Here is a 16,411-nt window from a genome sequence, read left to right on the forward strand (position 1 = left end):
TCTGATATCCTCTGATAGTCAAGAAATATCTCTAAACACTTTAGTCTAAGTCCGAATTTGCATGTTTCAGGTGGACATAAAATTGTGAGTGGTGATTCAGGGATTACATCAATTCCCAGTCAACGTGTTGATCACTCAATACCAACCACGTCCACAGATACAGGTCTTATACCAAAGTACATAGAATTAATCTACAGTACTGACGACAAAGCTCCAAGTCTAGTTAGTGAAGACTACGAAATTCCTATAACCAACTTCCCATCAGCGGAAGGCAGTACAAATTCCTCAGAATTGAGGACAACCAGTAGTTGTACGGGAAAACTACCCAACTGCAATACAATTCTCACCGTGGCACTTCCTGACAATACCGCAGATGCGTGCTCGAGCCTGGATGCCCTCCTACCCAATCAGACGCGTTCCTGCGACGGAAAACTACCCACGTCACCTATCATCATCTACTCAAATACAACTGCCGTGCCTTCGTCATCGACAGACGGAAAGACAGTTTTATGAGACTTTCCGGTACTAAGGCACTTTATCCTTGCAAAATGACCAAAATTATTGTACATTTTTCAGTCTGAACGTTAACGTAAGGAGAATTTTTTGTTAGGGTAAGTAGAGATGATGGACAAGACCGCATTAAGTTTGGAATGCGATAAAATTACGTAAAAATTACTTCAAGCTCAGATTTCAGTATTTTTCCCAATTACTGTAATGCGATTTAGAAAATGTTTTAACTCTAAATTCCCTCCTGAATTACTAAGAAAAAATATCTGTCAATTTTAGATACATTATTTGTTTGACAACGTAGAAAATGGGGCAGATTCGTACAGTTCAAATTTGCTTTACGGTTTTTACTGAGCGATTTGTCTGAGCACAATTCAAAATTGTGCATGAAAGAAACTGTCCAACCTTAACTAAAAGATTTTAATTGAAATCTACCGAAAAAGATATATCACCAGAAATTACCTTAAAGTTCTTTTTAATCACCTAAAAAGCTTTAAGGCGAAAAATCACATAAATTACACTCGGAAGTTTATCATTACTCAAAACTTAAGAACTCTAGGCTCATGAAGACATTTTACTGTAAATATTTTAACATAATTGTTAGTTTACGCAATATTTTGTTAAAATTGACATAAATGCCATAACGGATTTGCCAGAAAATCCGCCATTTTGTTTTTTTTTTCAAAATCAAAGCTAAATCGCTTTAGGAGGCATATTTCTCAATCGATTTCGTCAAAATTGGATTTTTTTTTGAAAGGTTTTGAAATCCTCTACAAGAATCGATCCAAAATGGTAATGAACCGGAAATGTATAGATGATCAATATGTAGCATTCGAGAAACGGGAATTAATTCATAAGACGTCTGTACAACTATTTACTTACTTAAGCGGCGACTTACGTCCCTTTAACCCTTTAAGGACGGTTGGATCACCGGTGACCCAAAAACAAAGTTTTTCGTGTTGTTCTAAAAACTCAGAAAATATGATTTTTTCGGACCCCCGATTTTTGACCCTCTCGTCCTTAAAAGGTTAAGAGACAAGGCCTCCTGCACAACACCTCGCGGTTCCACACGATCTAAAGCCAGCGTCCGCCAGCGTCGTAGCACCCCCAGGGTTTTGAGGAAATCGTCCACTATGTTTTTCCATCTCGTCCGGGGACGCCCCTCCTCATTGTCTCCTCCAGATTTCGCTCATACAGTTTCCTCGGGATCCTCTCCTCTGGCATATAGCAGATGTGACCGAGCTAGCTCAGTCTTCTCGCCTGAATAGAGGCCACAATGTCGGCCTCTTCATAAAGCTCCTTCAGTTCGTGGTTCATCCTTATTCGGAATTCCCCTGTAGTTTCCTTATGGAAAGGCCCGTAGATTCGTCGTAGGACCCGTCTTTCAAAGATCAGCAGCTTTCTCTCCTCTGTACGGGTCAACGGTACTGTTTCCAGACCATACGTTATGACTGGCTTCAGTATAGTTCTGTATATTTTGATCTTTGTTGACCGCGAGACGTTCCTTGATCGAAATATCGAGGAGAGTGCAAAGAAACTTCTACTCCCCACAGCGAGTCCCTCATTAACCTCTATTCCGACTTCATTACCCGTCGTCAGTACCGATCCGAGGTATTTGAAGTTCTTAAAAACCTCAAAATTCCACTCGTCCAAAGTGACACTCTGACGGGATCTGAATGATATGTCGCCAGTAACCATGTTTGTACAACTACGCCATGTACTAATTTTTTCTCCAAATTCCCACAAATATTTTTCTGTATCATGTTTTATTTATGGTTTACTTCCTAACGGCTCAGAAGCTAAACTTACAACCCTCTTCAAACCTTTCAAACCCATCTTATTAGGCTTATTTCCAAAAAACGGCTTCATTGGTTTCTTTCATTTGTAGATTCCATTACTTTTTCAACTAAAACACTTTGAATGATTTTTATGTTCTCTCTCTCTTCTTTTTATGTTTTGGCTGTCAGACTCAATCAGGTCCATATAGCCAAAATATTTTTATGTTCACTATTCACCTTCAATCTTTTTGACGTCCAGTCCAAGTCTGTTGGTCGCTCGTTTTTCGTTCGTCTTCCATCTTCGTCTGTCCCAATCGCCCTCTCGCGATAATTGTTGTAAGTATCGTCCGTCCTGTCCGTTGACCATACAAGTTTTAGATAAATTTTAGGAATAAATACCCCAGCAACGAAAGTTCCCTGTTTGAACACCGTTCAGCAAACGCGTTCGGAACAGGGTTTAGTCCAATGTAAATCAATAGTTCTCTTAAATAGTATAGCAATAGTTCTCTTTGATGGCCACCACTTTCTGAACATTTGGGAGGGCGCCACAGTCGCGACCTATCGAACAGAGTACTTTCGTTACTGGGAGCCAGGCATTTCGATGACCGAATATATTTTCGATATCGAATTTTCGAAGGTCAAGATTATCACCTTTTCTGTAAATTTATTTCCATTTGAGCTATTAAATCCGGATTTTTTTATTCGGAAACTAAATTACTGATCCAATATTTCTTTAAAATTTAGATTAGAAGATTTTGACATAAATATCTCTTAAATTGTTAAGCTTAGGCTGCACATAACCTGAGATTTTTCGAATTCATTTGTAGGTAAAATAAGGAAATGATACTTATTAACTCATTTTACCCTATTCTCCCTGGACGTCACTTTTGCATAACATCAAGTAAAATTCTTGTTTTTAAGTTTTAGTCTTGTCAGTTTACCAATTTGGCTGTTGAAAAAATACACAAATTTAACCATAACGAGCTTTAAATGTTCTGGAAAGTTTTAGATAATTCCAATACCTTTCCAAAATTATCAAAATTTTCTAAATCGGATAATCAGGTTGGTCACAATTGCAAATTAAATGAATAAAAATTGAAAAATAAACTACCAATCTTACCCATTTTCTGCAGTCAATTTTTTTTACCTTCTTCGAGAATAATTTAGAGTTAAACATTTTTTTCACAGAGAAGCCTGAATTAAAAAAAAATATCACTAAGACTGAAAATCTTTTACAACTTTGTAATTGTCTCACAATAAAAAATGTTTTAAAAACATTTAAAATCAACCAAAAAAAAGACATCTAGGGTAAGTGTGTCAAATTTCGGCATAGTTGCATGCAAGAGCCAAAGTCTCAAGTTTGAAATGTAATATCTTTAATAGAAATTGATTTTATTCATTCCTTCTACTTAAGGAGTGTTGCTTAGAACCTTGTAGACAGTTTATCGTCTTTATTTACTTTAAAATCATTCTTAATACATTTTAAAATGAATAAAAATGTAGAGATAGCTTTGGTGCCCTATTTCGGCCACCTTCATTCTTATAGTTCCTTTCCCTTCAGGAATTCTTCCAATGTCTTTTTCACGTCATCTCGTTTGTCGAAGCTACATTTTTTGTTATTCTTTTGGACTGTATAATCTCTAGAGTATGTAAAAACTAAAAATTCATGAAAATTCGAGGAACAAAAAAGGTGGCCGGAATTGCAAGCTGGACGGAATTTGGCACACTTACCCTATCCAAACGAACTTTAGGCCACAATCTAAGTTGTTTGTATCTCAAGTCTTGTCAAATTCATCTCTACTTGCAGTTTGATTAATTACAATAAAACACCCTTATATTAAAGGTGTTTGCAATACGTATAAATTATAAATTAATAAATTATATCACTTGTAAATATCTGTAGGTAATAAGTCATGGACAATTTTTTTTTTGTATTTAAGAACCAAGACAAAATACCAAAATGACTAAGAAAAAAACACAAAAAATGATTTAGCAATAAAAATTGTAAGTTTAACTCTCACGCCTTTTTTTATTTTTCCTCAATAGAGATTTTTCTTGATTACAATAACAGGAATATGCAATTGTTTTTTTTTTGCTGCAGAAACACCAAAAAAAATTATTTACAGGGCTAAAAAATCATTGCTCACCTCGTCAATCTTCTGACTCCTTCTTTATCTCCGTCTCCTGTTCGGGATTGACATCATCATCGAGAGCTTCCTCGTGGCTGTTCTCGTGCAGCAGAACGTATTCGCGTGAGCTGAAGCCGAATTTGATGACATCCTTCTCGAGTAATTCAACATATTTCTTCGCCTCGATGCGATTATTGTTGACATAGGTTCCATTTGATGACTCAAGATCAATCAAGTAGGGCCTAATTCTCTTCCCCACGGTTCCATCTTCGCGCTCAAATGGCACCAAACGATACTGAAGTGCAGCATGTTGCTTTGAACACGACGGATGATCCACGCGCAAATCACAGACTTTGTGATCGCGTCCAATCAAGAAGCAACTTTGGCGATGGATGTACATCGTAGGCAGGGCTTGTTCCCCTTTGAAGGGATACAGACGCCAACGACGTTTGGGCTTCCGAGCCTCTGGGGGTTCAGCGTATTTGATCACCACCCCATTGACCTTATTGGTGTCTTCTGTGAGCTTCCCTGACAGCCCAAAGTTGGGCTTCTCCTTCTCAACTGGCTCCTTTTGCTCAGCAAAGGACTTGTCATCGCGCTTTCCCCACTCGTACTTTCCATCATCTTCCTGACGCGGAAACCTTCTGTGTGGACTCCGACTGCGCTGATTTCCACGCCGACGATTTCCATCGTCGCTCCTGCAAAAGAAATCGCAATGATAGGAGACTAAACTCTCAACTGCAAATTCGCCCAAAAATTCTTTCTTAACTTTTCCAATGTTAAATTGCTTAGAAGATTTTATTACATGTTAGCGGATTTTGACAATTATTTGGTTTATTTGAAAGATCTTGAAATTCCTAACAAGTCTAATCCACGCACAGTTTCAATAACTTAAGAATTTTTTTCATATACTCAAATAAATGTATTGTGCTAGAAACACTTACGATACGACTTAATCCGAGAAAAGGTTTAACCTAATTATAATCAAAAACCAGAGATAAGCCCAGATAAGCCCCAAAGTACAGTGGGTTGAAGTGGGAACAGATGGAACCCATCATTAGAAAGATCTCGATTTCATATACAATATATACTAAAATTTCATCAAAATTGCTCTATAAACACCGAAAATATGATCTGGTCAAGACATTTTTGGTTATAGCTCAGGGCAGGGAACATCAAGGAAGGAATACGACCCACCGTTGGAAAGGTCTCGACCTCAGCTACAACATATTAAAATTAAAAGAAAAAGCATCGTCCTGTTTTCGAAATATACGAGATCGATTAATCGAAAATCGATTTATCGACTAATCGGACCTTCGATAAAATCGTATAAAATTGGGGTGTCATAAGGGTCGTAATACAATACTCTACGACAGCTTTCCAAAACACCAAAATTTTTCGAATTCCGATAATTAGAACCGGAGATATCGCCATTCGAATATTAAATTTTTGACCCCTTCTAGCTCGGGCCAGAGGGGTAGGGGTAAGTTAAGTTTGGTACTGATCGAAAGGTCTTAGGTCCAGCTATAACATACTAAAATTTGAGATCGATCGATGCCATAGGGGCTAAGTTATTGAAAACGCAAAATTTAGGAGTATTCCAAAATGGCGAAAGGGGGTGGGGGGAGCGGATCTGACAACACTTACTTCTTGCTGCCTATCGACATTTAACCTTTGCCGAAAACCGCTTGTCGATATCTCTTTCCGTTCTCTCGCCAGAAGTGGTTATACCACGGACGGACGGGACGGACAAAACGTGTAAATCCAAAATTTGGGCCCAATCTGACGAAGTCGGATTTCACCTAGGACCACATAAGCTGAGATTGTAAAGAATCTCAGCTAATTACTGTCGAATTAAATTTGTCTATAAATCACCACAAAACTATCTTGAAGTTCAAAATTGTTCAAGAAGAGTGTTTCAAAAAATTATTAAACTTTTAATTAATTAATTGATCAAATTGTGTGAAAATTAGACCTTTGACCTTGAATAATTCAAAATGACGATTTTTCCTGAGATAGATGTCCAAAGACGAAATGTTCAGCTGAACTATTTTCAAAACATTTCCAAAAATGAACGAAATCGCCAGGACCAATTTCTGCAGTCAAAATAAAAAAACATATTTTTGGAGGGGATAGAAGGGATCAGGGGTAATTTAGGTAAGTTAGTTCGATAGAGAATGTTGACTTGTGGGGGTCACCAAAGACCGGAAGTCAATATCTCTTACCGTTTGGCAGCCAGGATTGAAAGAATGGAGAGAGATTGATGGAGAGAAATTGAAAAAAACGATTGTGAAAACTGCTGTTAAAAAATTATTAGACTAGGGTGGAATCACCAGTTCTCGCCAGTGCCCCACTTCTCGCCACTTACATTGAAATCGCTATTTTTCGCAATTTATGAAATAAATGAGTCGCAATTTTTTGTATTGTTTCTGCTTCTACGCATAGAATCGAAAAATAATAATTATTCGTTTTGGATTCACGATTTTGATCACTTTTTAGAGCAATATTTTAAGCAAGTGCATCGAATCCAACATCTCTTACCAAATGTACTAAGTGTCGTCAAATTTTCATCAGGCCAAAAATACCTATTTGGGTAAATAATTTGTCTATTGAATATTTAATTGCACTTGTGGAATACATAAAATTTGTATTTAGTCAATTAATATTTCATTTTATATTATTTTTGTATAAAAATGAGGCATGGCGAGAAGTGGTAATATTCTGGAATTGATTTTACCATCTGTCGCCATATCTTTTCAATAGGCGACGCTAACTTCACTTCGTACATTCTCAGTTATCAAATCTGCATTGTTTACTTTCTGCAAAAGCTCCATAATTTGATTTCTCAAATAAAAGTGAAGAAAAATCATTTAAAGAGTGTAATAATAAAGTGATCACAAGGAAAGAGAAATGGTGAATGTATTCTTTTCATAGCATTGCCTAAAATAACCGAGTGTGGTTCTTTTCAAGTGGGTGGCGAGAAGTGGTTACAAATTTTACAAAACTGGCGAAAAGTGGTAAAAAGTGGCGACGAAATGGTTATTTTTGCATTATTAATAAAAATCAGTTTTTTAAGTAGTCCAGCGTTATGTTCTAGGATTATTGTTTTCACGTATCTAGAGCCAATACATCTAAGTAACTTTGTGTCAAATTTGACTTATCTTGTAACAAGGATTCAAAAGTTATGATTAAATGAATTTAATTGTTTCCTAAACATGGCGATAGCCGGTTATTCCACCCTATATTCCTATCAATTTTCTACTAAACTGCCTCTCGGATTAAGCCATAAGTCTGTCTAAGTCCTTTAAAATTCGTAAAAGGAATTTTTGGAGGATATTGACCATCTCTAACGATGGCCTTCAGACTGAAGGTTTAGCCCAGTTTCTGAATATCTTGAAATCTTGAAAAACAAACAGACCATGATCAAGAAAATTCCAATATTTTCATATTCTGAAATAAAAAAATCAATATCCAAGATATCAAATATGACTATTTGCCCACAGTTATTACAAAATTTTAAGTCGTCAAATTTCTTGAAATAATTCTAAGAAGCTCTCCGAGATGCTTGAAATTATCAAAATAATAATAGGGGAGACTGGGGCAAAAAGTCACAAATCGAACAATTCAAAATTCAATATCTTCCAAGATAAAAAAGATAGCGGCTCAAGTTTTTTTCTATAGATAGCCTCCATAGACCTTCAATGTCGTAAGTTTGATATTCGAATTTCTGTCGGGAATGAATTTTTAGTTACTTTAGTCTTTCAATTACTTTGAAAAAATCGTCCGACAGAAATGGGAATACATTTTGTTGTTCTTTTCTCGCTTCGCAGAAAGTCATGCAAAAATTTTGCTCAAAATGGCGGACGGAAAATTCGACATCCCATCGAATTTGTTAAAATTGGCTTTCATCCTCTTTTCTGATTTGAATTCTGATTGCCAATGTGTTTTCTTGGATAGTTACTGTATCTAAATCAGTAGAGTTTGTAATGAACTAATGAACAGAATTTAAATTCACTGACCGTTAAGACGCGTGTTTGAGGGCGGCTCACGCGCCCACTTAATGAATAAAATTTTTTTCTTTTTAAAAAATTCATCTATTAACCTGTAGGAAACTAATCTCAAAGTATGAACATTCTATCTCAAGTATTTCTGATACATTGACTGAATGGGTTAAGATTGCAATAGGGGAGGGTTGCTAACGGCGAGGCACGTAACGACACGATCGCTACTTTGCCGTTGAATGGCAGAAAAATCTTCTACACTAAATAATTTGGATTTTTTTAATACGAATCCGCTATCTATTTTAGAATTTCACAAAAGTTCTATTCTCCAGAAATCCTTTTATTAAAAATGACCACTTGGGGTAAAAAGTAACAAAAGGTATAGAGCAAAAAGTAACAAAAAAACGAAGCAATTTCTGATGTCTCACGGTGAAAAGAAACATCATTACCATGTCTCGTGCTCGCCGCTTGTGTTTGCATTGGCCAAACGATTTGTAGTCTTTTGTGTGTTTTTTTCTAAAATAGGGTAAATGTCCTAATTCAAAATCATTTCCAGACGCTCTAACTTTGACAGAAGATTCAACACATTAAGTTCATATTTTTTCTGAAGAGAATTACATAAATTTGCTCATTGACTCTTCTAGAATGTTATTGGATAGTGGAAATTCTTTAGATATAATTTGAAAACTTCTTAAATACAAGAAAAATACGCGAGCGTAAAATGCTTCTATTGGAAACATATTAATCCAAATGGAGACAAGGGAAAGTTTCTAATTGGAGACAAACAGTGTAAGTGAAACCGCGACGAAAGGCTTACAAAACCTTGTTGAGTTGCTCTTGAGTGCAAGATTTGTTTTTATTCCTGGCATTTTCCCCTTTCCCACCTAAAACAATAAGAAAATCTCTCCAAAAAAATCATATTTTCAGAGTTTCCTATTGAAGCATTTGCAGACACTTCGGAAAAACCCTTTTTGTTCACGAAATAAGGTAATTATTTCATTTGAAAACTTCACGTGCCATTAACAATAAAGATTGGCACTTAATTTAACTAAAATTATCCAGAAATATGACATAAATGTTAAACAAGATGAATAAACATCAGTCACGTCATTGTGTTTTTAATTGGAAAACATGGTCGATCGATGAAAAATTCGATGGTGAAAAGGTACACTTTTAATTTTTCTGAGGAATTAACAAATTCAAATTTGTGAATATGAATGAATTTTCGCTTTATTTGGAGCAAAATTAACTAAATAATGAAACTGTGGTATAGAAAATATATAAATATAGTAATTAAGTACTGCATTTATCATGAAAACAATCATGTTTCCATTTGGAGTAGCGAAAAATTTCCATTTAGAGCAGGTTTTGAATTAGCTTAATTTACCCTAGCTTGAAAAGCGTTTTTCTCGTTTTCTCACTTTTCTCGCAGAGAAAACGGTGTTTTACAAAGGTATAGATGAATAAATTTTCTATGAAAATATGTCAGGTATTTTTTCAAATTTACGGAAGCCTGTAATGAAGCGAATCAAAATATGATAACACCCAATGTCTGGTAGTATTTGCCCCAGCATTTTTGAGAATAGTCAAAAACTTACCTTTTAGAAATTGGCTCGATAAACGTATTTCCTTACAAAATAGAGCAAAATTACTTTCACAAAGTTGTAGATCGGTAAATTTCCTATAAAACTGCGCTAATTAGAAATTTTTAAAGCGCTCGAGTAGCTTGTAATAAAATAAAATATCCGTTTTGTGACTTTTTGCCCCAGTCTCCCCTAATTACAGTAGACTCTCACTCAATCGGCTCTTTTTCAATCGGGTGAAAAATTTTGTTCACAATTTTCACGTTTAATTATGAAGCTACAGTAGACTCTCTCAAATTCGGGCATATGGGACCGAAATGTCAGCCGAATTGGACAGAAATTCGGGCGACAAACTTTTTGAAATGCAACGATTTTTTATTCATATGCATATAGATATTGAGTTTACACACTCATATATAACATAAATTGCATGAAAATCCCTCAATAATGCAAAATCACAACAAAACTAAGACAAACCACGCCAAATTTGAGCATATTAGGTGAGATTCTTAACAATCTCACCTACTATAATCCTAACAAAATTTCATGTCCTCCGATCGCGCTCAAACTTGGCCAAAATGTGTTTCGCCACTTCCTGATCACGAATATATATGTGGCTATTTTACGTTCCCGGCCGGCCGCTCTTTGGAGCTTAATAGCTCCTAAACTAAAAAAGATATCGACTTGCGGTTTTCGGCAAAGGTTATATATCGGGTGAAAATTGCAACTTGGTGCATAGACCCCCCACCCCCCACCCCTCCTTCCGCCATTTTGAAGACCCCCCTTTTTTTGTTTTCTCAATAGCTCCGCCCCTATGGCATCGAGCGGGCTCAAATTTTAGTATGTTATAGCTGGGCCTTAGAGCTTTCCATCAATACCAAACTTAAGGTCCCCCGACCCCCCTGACCCGAGCTATAAGGGTCCAAAAAAAATTTCTTAAAATGGCCATAACTCTGGTTCTAATTGTCAGAATTTAAAAAGTGAGGGCTTTTTGGAAAGCTCTCGTGAAATGCCACTTCCCCTTCTAACATCGCAAGTTCATAAAACCACCGCTAGGGGCGCTATTATTAAAAAGAAAATTTTTAAATCTTATAAGTTAAATAACTCAAAAATTCCATTGTGCATCGGGCTGAAATTTTAGTATGTTGTAGCCGTTGATTATACCTATCAAATAAAAAAAACCTTAAGTCGATCTAAAACCCCTGACCCGAGCTATAAGGGGTCAAAGTTTGAACATTGACCGGCCTCTATCTCCGGTTCTAATTAACATAGCGACATAAATTTTACCTTTTTGGTTTCGTCTCGATGAGCACTTTCAGATGGAAGTTCAAAAAGTCACCACAGGTGGCGCTGTGATAGCATCAAAATTCATCGAAATTCAAAGTCACTTTTCTCAAAAACGGCATTGTGCAAGTTAATGAAATTTTAGTATGTTGTAGTCCAGTCTAGGACGTTTCCAAAATGGTGCGTATGCGCGCTGTGGTTTCAATAGAACCGGAGATATGAGGGGTCAAAGTTCACGAAATTCAAAAAATCATATCTCCGGTTCTATGTGACCGATTTTGATGAATGAGGGCTTAAACGAAAGATCTCACCAAATGCTACAACTTTCTAGAATATTTGAACTTCGTGGGACCAACACCAGGGGCGCCACAGTCGAAAAACCAATTTCAATATCACATAACCTCAATTATCTCGACTGTCGCTGAACCGATTTTGATGATTACTTCAACATAATTGTAGAGCACATTTGTCTCTACATTTCGTCCATAAATCATTTTCCACTCAGACTACGCTATCACTCCGATTTTGCCGTTTAAGTGTGAAAAAATTGATTTTTCCCATAATAACGCTTTGAAATCACTCAGATGCCAATTTGACTGCCTCTACTCCACCAAGACACTTAAAATAGGGTTTTAAATGGAAAGTCCCACAAAAGACAATAATTCTTTGATATAGTTGAAGTTCAACAAATGACTACTTGGGGAACTCTGGATGAAAAAACGAGTTAAGAAACAAAAAACCTCGCTTATCTTGGCTTCTGAGTAATCGATGAGTTCAAGTTCTACGGCAAAATTATAAAGAACATTCTGGTCTACATTTCACCCATATAACACTTTTCTGTCAGTTCATCCAAATCCTTGATATTTTGGTTTAAATACAAAATTTGTATAATTTCACGAATTTGATTCAAGATAACTGAATGGCGTCTCCCAACTTCAGCTCCAAATCGAATTTGCATGCACTCCGAGTTAGCTCACGTTAAGAATCTCACCTACATAAGCCGGTTAGGATTATCTGTCCCTTTGATTCTATAATCATAATCAAACTTGAAAAATGACAACAACTTTTTAAAATGTAACCGCTGCCCGAATTAAAAAGTAGCCCGATCTTAAAAGAGCCGAATTTGCGAGAGTCTACTGTAATTCGCTCAAATTCGCTGTAGTTCTTCCTATTTTATCGTGATTCTTTATAATTGAGAGCTTTTTGTGGAATTTACAAAGGCTTTGACACCCAAATCTGTCGATAAACCCGGATAACATTTTGCCCCATATTCCCGATTAAGAGAGTCTACTGTATTATATTAATAAGAGCAAATGATCTATTAGATTCTGAAAAACCAATTGAACTGGTTGCTATTTAGGCTTTTAGGACCTTCGCAAGCTGGGCTAAACCTCCTGTCTGAAGGGCGTTTAAGAACGTAATGGAAGAAAAATGGGTCTGAAGCGCGCTCGCAAGAAATTTTTTCAGTAAAATTTAAAAAAAAGCGCAGAAACTTTGGCAAAGATTATACCCAATCGTAGGAAACGAAATATGTGGACCAGAGTCGGTAAGATTATTAGGAATCTCACCTGAGATAAACCCATTAAAATCTCCTCTTTGAAGTCATTACAAAATAATTATCTTACCTTCTTTCTCTCTCGTGGAATAATTCATTTTGTCCATTTCTCTCCTCTCTGCGATCTTCGTACCTCTCCTCTCGATTCCATTCACCATCTCGACTCTCCCGATACCTCCTGCCACGATCCTGAGCCTCATTTTTGTTCCTCCGTGTATACTCTTCCTCATGACGCTCCTCATTTCTTCTCCGATTGTCCCTAAAGTCGCCCCTGGGCGATGGGCTGTGCCTCTGACGCCTTCCTGATCGATCCCTACGATCATCTTGAAAGTGTCTCTCATGAACTTCTCTGTTTTGGCGCCTTCCAAAACTCCTGCTGTCTTCATGTTCCTCTCGATATGTTTCCTGAATCCTCTCCCGATGCCTACGAATAAAACAAAGTAAGCCACTCATTGAAAAAAAAAACAAAGTAATATTTTTGTAACCTTCTGTGTGATGTACTCTCTTCCGGACTGTCCCATTTGGAAGAAAATCCCCTGTCATCCGACACTTCTTTCTTCCGATGATGTCTCACTTCAGGCTCCCTATGACTTGGCCTCTTGGGGGAAGCCTCAGAGGACTCACTTTCACTTGAACTTCGTTTCTTGTGATGTTTCTTGGATTTTTTTGAGGATTTTCCCATTTTTATTGCTGGATTGAGTTGCAGGTTATGTGTCAGAAAAATACTTGTAATCGTATTTTCTTTCCCTGATATTCACTTTTTCACCAGCACGTTATAACACTAAACAATTAATTAAGGGGCTGACACAATTAATTGCGAATTGTTTTTACAGAAAAATCAGTAAAACACGCAAAAATGGGAAGAAAACAAACCCACTTTCAACGAAACAACAACACAGTCGAAAAGTGAGCAGTCGATGGTGGCGCCTTTAACGATGGGTATAGGAAATGAGTTTAGAAATAATTTTAAAAAAAAATCCGTTATTTTTCTAAACTCTGTCCAAAAAATTGATGCGAAAAAGAGAAAAACATAAAATAATTAATTAAATAACTAAATCAAATAATTGATCCTTTCTCACAATTTAAAAATATTGCCCTACTATTTTCTATTTCCGCAGTAAACAATGATACAATGTTGGTGATTTTCCAAGAATTATCCTGAGAAACAAAGTTTATCTCGATATCCTGCGAACCTGAAAGTAGGGGAAATTTTGCGGTAATCCTTTGGAAAGTTTCACAGTTAATGTAAATGATCGTGTTCTTTAAGTTTCCTTTTATACTTTAAAAAAATTATTCCAGCAGTCGAATGTTGCTTTAGAAAATATCTGGTGTCCGACCAATCTCAATGACGAAAATTTATATTTTTTTTAATATTTGTTTTTCATGAATTAAAGTCATTACATCACACAATCCTGATGAATGTATAATTAAAAGAACTCAATTTTGTAAAAATTAAAATGCAAAAAAATAACGGTTTCTTAATAAGTTAATCAAATTTTTACTGATCAATTACTTTTTTGTTATTAGAAGGTCTGCTGCGAGCAATTTTCCTCAAAACCACTCTTTGAAGAAAATTCTCTATATATTTGTATTAGGAAAGACATGTGAAAATTCCATCAAAATATTAATTTTTGACTAAAATTTATTTATTTTATTATTAATATATTTATTTATTTATTTTTTTAGAAAACTTTCAAATTTCAATAAGATTGTTTGTTATGCCCAACGCACAATAACTTTTGTTTTACAATCATGTTTTTGACATTTCAATGAGAGTGAATGGAGCAGAGATTTAGTCATGTCCCTCTCTCTCATAGGAAATTTTGAAGATATGTTTACAAACAAAAATTATTAAGCGTTGGGCAATAGGATAATCAAACATGATCTAAACATAAACAATAAATAAATATTTATTGTAACTACTGTATAATGTTGCTTTAATATGTAATAATCACAAATTTAAAGCACTTATTGTATTCATAAGTGCTCCTTCAACATTTTTACTTAGATACTTAGAATGTACAGAATGTAAATTTATATTTTCGGAATTTTTATTGTAAACGTATTATACTTTCTTTTGCAATATTTATTTCTTGGTCAATTTCAATTAGATATCTGTTCTCTGCACTTCCTACATTTATTGTTAATCTTTTTTCTTTAATATTTGAATGAAAATGACTATTTAAAAAATCAACGTCATTTCACTAAAGATGATTCTTTTAAAATTATTACAATTAAATATAAATATTACTATATGATAAAACACGATTATTTATTGATAAAATTCTTAAAGACAAACTAGTTATTATGTTCAAAATAAAGGAAATCTATAATTTTTGCAAAAATAATTCTTACTATTTATTTGGTTACAGCTAGTGTACAGAAATCAGTATAAAAATATTTTTGATAATATAAGTAATGGCATCTAAACACCAAAAAAAACACCAAAAATTTATGTCCATATTGAAGAGCTTTTTCCTACACAAGAACAGAGAATTTGCTTCAATATGGACATAAATTTCTCTAGTGTGTAGAGGCCATAAGGGTAAAATAAAAGTTATAAGTTTATTAATTTTTGTAAAAGAAAAATTGAGGAGTTTCTCATTTTACCTATAAACATATTACTTTTTAAATAAAAAATAAACCCCAATTTTTGTAAAGATTAGTTGTGTTTCAGATCAAAATTTAATGTTACATTTTATATTATATTCTTATTTATCGCTAAGCGTTGTAAAGTAAAAGTATGATTTGTGCCTTTGAATCAATTACTGTTTAGAATTTTCGTAAATAGTAGACTTTCCCCAAAAAATTGGTTTAAGTTAACCGAAAGTAATGTATTCAGAATAAAAAAGTAATTGGAATCACAATAACTTTTCACATTATTGCCATACTTAAATCTAACTTAAATCCGTTTTTGCGGGCGAAATCTACCATTTGATCGACAAATACAGTACGGGGCGAAATTGTTTTAATGTTTTACATTGATACAAAAAAAATAATAATTATCTGTAATTTTTATTTCGTGTCAGACTTTTTTCTTGGAAAGGAAGGATTTTTTAGCAAAAATACTTATATGTTTTTGGTTCAACAAAATGTCCGCGAAACATTGCGGAAACAATATAACAGTTATCAAAAAACATATCCATACTTAATCTATTGATAAAATATTAACAAATCCGAACGCCAAGCTAAATTTGGTACAGAATTTGGTTCAAAAGTTCACTTCCAGCGAGGAATAAAACTTATGAAAATCGATATCCTATAAATCTATATCAATACTATAAGAAAACATATTAGTTCTTTTGCCAAAAAATTCTTATCAGTAATTTATTGTAGCTTTATAATAGGTCTCTCCAAGAAAAAAAACGTTTCAGAAGAAATATATATTGAGACATTAATTTTTTATAGAGAATTGAGAAACATTGATACAATTTTTCCACGTACTGTAGATCATTTCCTAATACAGTGATTCAAAGTCACGAATTACACTTTAGAACGCCCATTAGCGACAATTAATATCGCATTAGAATTTTAATGTCCAAATGTGATAAAATAATTGATTTTTCATACCTTT

At 34.9% G+C, this 16,411-nt stretch overlaps 2 protein-coding genes across 2 annotated transcripts in view; one reads left to right on the forward strand and one right to left on the reverse strand.

Moving 5' to 3' along the window:
• The window catches only part of LOC129805573 (proto-oncogene tyrosine-protein kinase ROS), a 49,827-nt gene extending 45,522 nt beyond the window's left edge, over positions 1-4,305 (forward strand). The window contains exon 12 of the mRNA XM_055853573.1: positions 71-4,305. Within this exon, the coding sequence (XP_055709548.1) occupies positions 71-513 (443 nt within the window). The 3' untranslated portion in view covers positions 514-4,305. The remainder of the gene's footprint in view (positions 1-70) is intronic.
• LOC129805611 (uncharacterized) lies at positions 4,288-13,759 on the reverse strand. Its single transcript, XM_055853650.1, has 3 exons — positions 13,323-13,759; positions 12,908-13,261; positions 4,288-5,112 (listed from the first exon to the last, which is right to left on the reverse strand). Exons 1-3 carry the CDS (start codon positions 13,517-13,519, stop codon positions 4,437-4,439), a joined length of 1,227 nt encoding a protein of 408 aa, XP_055709625.1. The 5' UTR covers positions 13,520-13,759; the 3' UTR covers positions 4,288-4,436.
• Positions 13,760-16,411: the final 2,652 nt, after the last annotated feature.

The sequence above is a fragment of the Phlebotomus papatasi genome, chromosome 3 (genome assembly GCF_024763615.1).
Source record: "Phlebotomus papatasi isolate M1 chromosome 3, Ppap_2.1, whole genome shotgun sequence".
In the NCBI taxonomy this organism is placed as follows: Eukaryota; Metazoa; Arthropoda; class Insecta; order Diptera; family Psychodidae; genus Phlebotomus; species Phlebotomus papatasi.